At 42.0% G+C, this 3,617-nt stretch overlaps 1 protein-coding gene across 5 annotated transcripts in view; it reads right to left on the reverse strand.

The window, feature by feature from the left end:
- Positions 1-3,617, reverse strand: part of khdc4 (KH domain containing 4, pre-mRNA splicing factor) — a 25,736-nt gene that overhangs the window by 17,245 nt on the left and 4,874 nt on the right. For all 5 annotated transcript variants that reach the window (XM_016257067.1, XM_016257068.1, XM_016257071.1 and 2 more), the window contains exons 3-9: positions 2,067-2,183; positions 1,634-1,713; positions 1,486-1,538; positions 1,238-1,398; positions 891-1,102; positions 720-780; positions 206-263 (exon numbers count right to left, since the gene is read on the reverse strand). In XM_016257067.1, coding sequence (XP_016112553.1) covers positions 206-263; positions 720-780; positions 891-1,102; positions 1,238-1,398; positions 1,486-1,538; positions 1,634-1,713; positions 2,067-2,183 — 742 coding nt within the window. The remainder of the gene's footprint in view (positions 1-205; positions 264-719; positions 781-890; positions 1,103-1,237; positions 1,399-1,485; positions 1,539-1,633; positions 1,714-2,066; positions 2,184-3,617) is intronic.

A 3,617-nucleotide genomic window follows, 5' to 3' on the forward strand; every position in this document is an offset into this window, starting at 1 on the left:
GAGTGAGTGTGTGTGTGTGTGTTTGTGAGTGAGTGAGTGTGTGTGAGTGAGTGTGAGAGAGAGAGAGTGTGTGTGTGAGTGTGTGTGTGTGAGTGAGTGAGTGAGTGAGTGTGAGTGAGTGTGTGTGTGAGTGTATGTGAGAGTGAGTGTGAGTGAGTGAGCGAGTGTGTGTGTGTGTGTGAGAGAGTGACTGTGTGTGTTTTACCCTGTGTAGGCATCACACTGCTCATCTGATTCAGGAATCGAGAATACTCAGCATGAACCTGCCAGAGAATAAAACACACACACACATCACACTCAGTGATACTGCTAACTCAAACTACTCAAAGAAATGTTGCCTTAGCAACTAATAGAAATAAAATCAATTGAAGCTGAAACACTAAAATAAATAAACATTGAATAAAATTAAATAGAAATGAAAAACTACTAATAAAAAGACAAAAGCACCTAAAATGACTAAAACTGAAAAAAAAAAATAAAATAAAAAAAAAAAAAAATTATAAATACTATAATAATTAATAAACACTGTAATAGTTCACTATAATCACACTGACTACATCACAGACAGTGTTACTTCATTTGATGTATTTGGTTGCACTACTGCTATTTTAAATTGCCATAATTTGGCATTGTGTGCAGCAGCTAGACTGAAACGACTTCAGAAATACAGACACACAGCAGAATAAACTGATAACAGGCAGCGAGTGAGACGCTCTTACGGTCTGCAGCAGGTTTTCACACAGGGTTTTTGCAGCAGCAAGTCCTTCTGGTTTTGGGTGACTGGAGGAACAGAGAAACTCGTGAACACTGGTGAAGAACGCTGGTGGACATGTGTCACTCTGTGTGTGTGTGTGTGTGTGTGTGTGTGTGTGAGAGATCCGTACACGCACCTGATGTAGATGTACATGGGCTCGAAGGCCTCTCGTCCGGACGCGGGCTCCAGGCAGCCGGACCCCCGGCCCCGCAGGAAGACTTTGGCCCCGGTTTCGGCCTGAATGTGCTGCAGGAACGAGCTGCCGCGGCCCTCCACTCGCTCCTTCACACAGAAGCCCAGCACGGCCTGATCCAGACCCACAAACAGCTTATCCTGCACGTAATGCATCTGACACACACACAGACAGAGATACACACAAACACACACACACACACAAGGTAAGGCTGGTGTGAAGATGAGACACACGTGCATCACACTGATGTGAGTGTGTGTGTGTGTGTGTGTGTGTGTGTGTATACTCACTCCTCCTGGATAGTGTGGTTTGTGAGCAGCAGAGGGGATTGTGGGTGCAGGAGCGGGTCCAGGCTGCTGGTAAACGGTGACCGTCGCTCCGCTGTAGCTCGAGTTAGTGGCGGCCTTCACTACACCATTAGTAATGATCTCCTTGATCCTGTTAACAGCCTCTACACACACACACACACAGCGTGATGTTAAACACACACACACACAGAATCCTCAGAATGAAGTGAAGCGTCAGTCGCGTCACTCACTGTCCACTAAGTCTCTGGTTTGTCCCTGGACGTGCAGGTAGAGCGGACGGTCACTGCAGAAACATCACAGAGTGATGCATTAGTGTTCGTAGAGCTCAGAAAGCCTGATCATGAACTAAACAACAGAAACATGAATGTGATGACAGACCTGGGCAGCGTTCTGCTCTTCTCCTCTGCTGTCAGGTAGCGTCCTCTGGTGGACACGGCAGCACCGCTCACTCTGCTGATCTGTGTGGAAAACCATCAACACCTCACACATCAGGACAGAACACACACACACACACACACACACACACACTCAGACAGACATACTCACAGACACACACACACACACACACAGACTCACAGACACTCAGACACACACACAGACACTCTCACACACACAGACACACACACAGACAGACACTCACACACAGACAGACAGACTCACACACACACACACACACAGACACTCTCACACTCACACACACACACACACACAGACTCACACAGACACTCAGACACTCAGACACACACACAGACAGACACTCTCACACACAGACAGACACACACACTCTCACTCACACACACACAGGTCTGACCTCGTCTTGAGTCTGTCCGCGGGTCAGCAGATTCCGACAGGTGAGCGGAACGTCGTTAATCTCCACCTCGGCAACCACCAGATCATCTTTCACCTTATTACCACCAACACCTGCCACCTACACACACACACACACACACACACACACACACACACACGTACGTGTCCTGTGTGTAATTATTCATGCATGTTTCCTCCTCACATTCACACTGTCTGTTAGTCTTTGATTCTTCATTCATTCACATTGTTTGTTTTACCGTGCAGTGTTTCCACTGTTGTCACCGTCACCGTCACAGCAACAAATACATTTTTCATTAATTCAAATAAAGCTGAAATAAATATTAAATGAAAAACTTCAACTTAAAAAAATGGGAAATCAGAAATGTTGTCTTGCCTACTAAAACTGAAATAAAAATTCCTTAAAACTTAGTAATACAAATATTAAAAGCATGGCATTAAAATTCTAAATCATAAATTAACAAAAATAAAATCCAATTCAAAATGATAATAAATATTAGCATATATATATAATATGAACATAACACTGAACACACACGGGATACAAAGACCGAATACTGTACGAGCAAAAGCTTGGATGAGTGAATAATAATCAAACTGTCCACTAAACATGATCTGATGCACTTTCACCTCAGTGTAACAATTATCTTCAGAAGTGAAGAATATTAAACAAAATATCAATCATAAAAAATGAACCATGATTTGTGTGCCAGAGTGTAATGTGTGCAATCGATCGAAATACAGTTTCAACTTCAGCCTCCAACGATTATGAAAATACGGTAATCGAGATAAAGCGATTGATTTCACGTGCCAATCTGTAAAATCATAACGTGACTTTTGCAAAATGGCACGTGCTTGATTTATTAAAGTGTATTAGATTTATTCATGTTTTAAAAGCGTGAAATAGAACTATCTCTGCTCCTCAGGAGGATTTCTGTGCGTGCGCTCAGAGGACGAATAAAGTCAACTTATAGCTTAAGGTGCGTCTAAACGCTCAAATACACGCAAACACGAGTCAAAATGCGGCGCTTGGTGATTATTAAATCACGTAAACCCTCATCGGTTATGTAACAAGTGAACGTAACAGTTGAGAATACGTGTGTAACAGTAACTCTTAAAGTGACAGCAGCCTAATATTCCTGCGGTGTGCTTAATATTAACCAAACAACAACAGACTGAGCGAAATCTCTCTCTGCTCTCGACTGAAGAACTTGTGTAGCTTTAATAAGAAACAAAGAAAGTTTCATTCTTACAGTGAAGACTATGCGGTTTTATTTTACGTTTGATTACCGTATTGGCCCGAATATAAGACGACCCTGATTATAAGACGACCCCCCTTTTTCCAGATGTACCTTTTGGAAAAAGGCTTTTTAAAAACCAAATCTTGTTTTTTCTCAGTAAAACACATTTTGTCTTCAATTATTTTCATATTGCATATTTTTCCTATTTTAATTTTTGTCTTGAAAGTATGATAAAAACTGGTAAAATGTACCAACAATCACATTTAAAAAATATACACTTTTTGATATACCAT

This window comes from Sinocyclocheilus grahami, unplaced genomic scaffold (genome assembly GCF_001515645.1).
Source record: "Sinocyclocheilus grahami isolate Dianchi unplaced genomic scaffold, SAMN03320097.WGS_v1.1 scaffold1507.1, whole genome shotgun sequence".
NCBI lineage: Eukaryota > Metazoa > Chordata > Actinopteri > Cypriniformes > Cyprinidae > Sinocyclocheilus > Sinocyclocheilus grahami.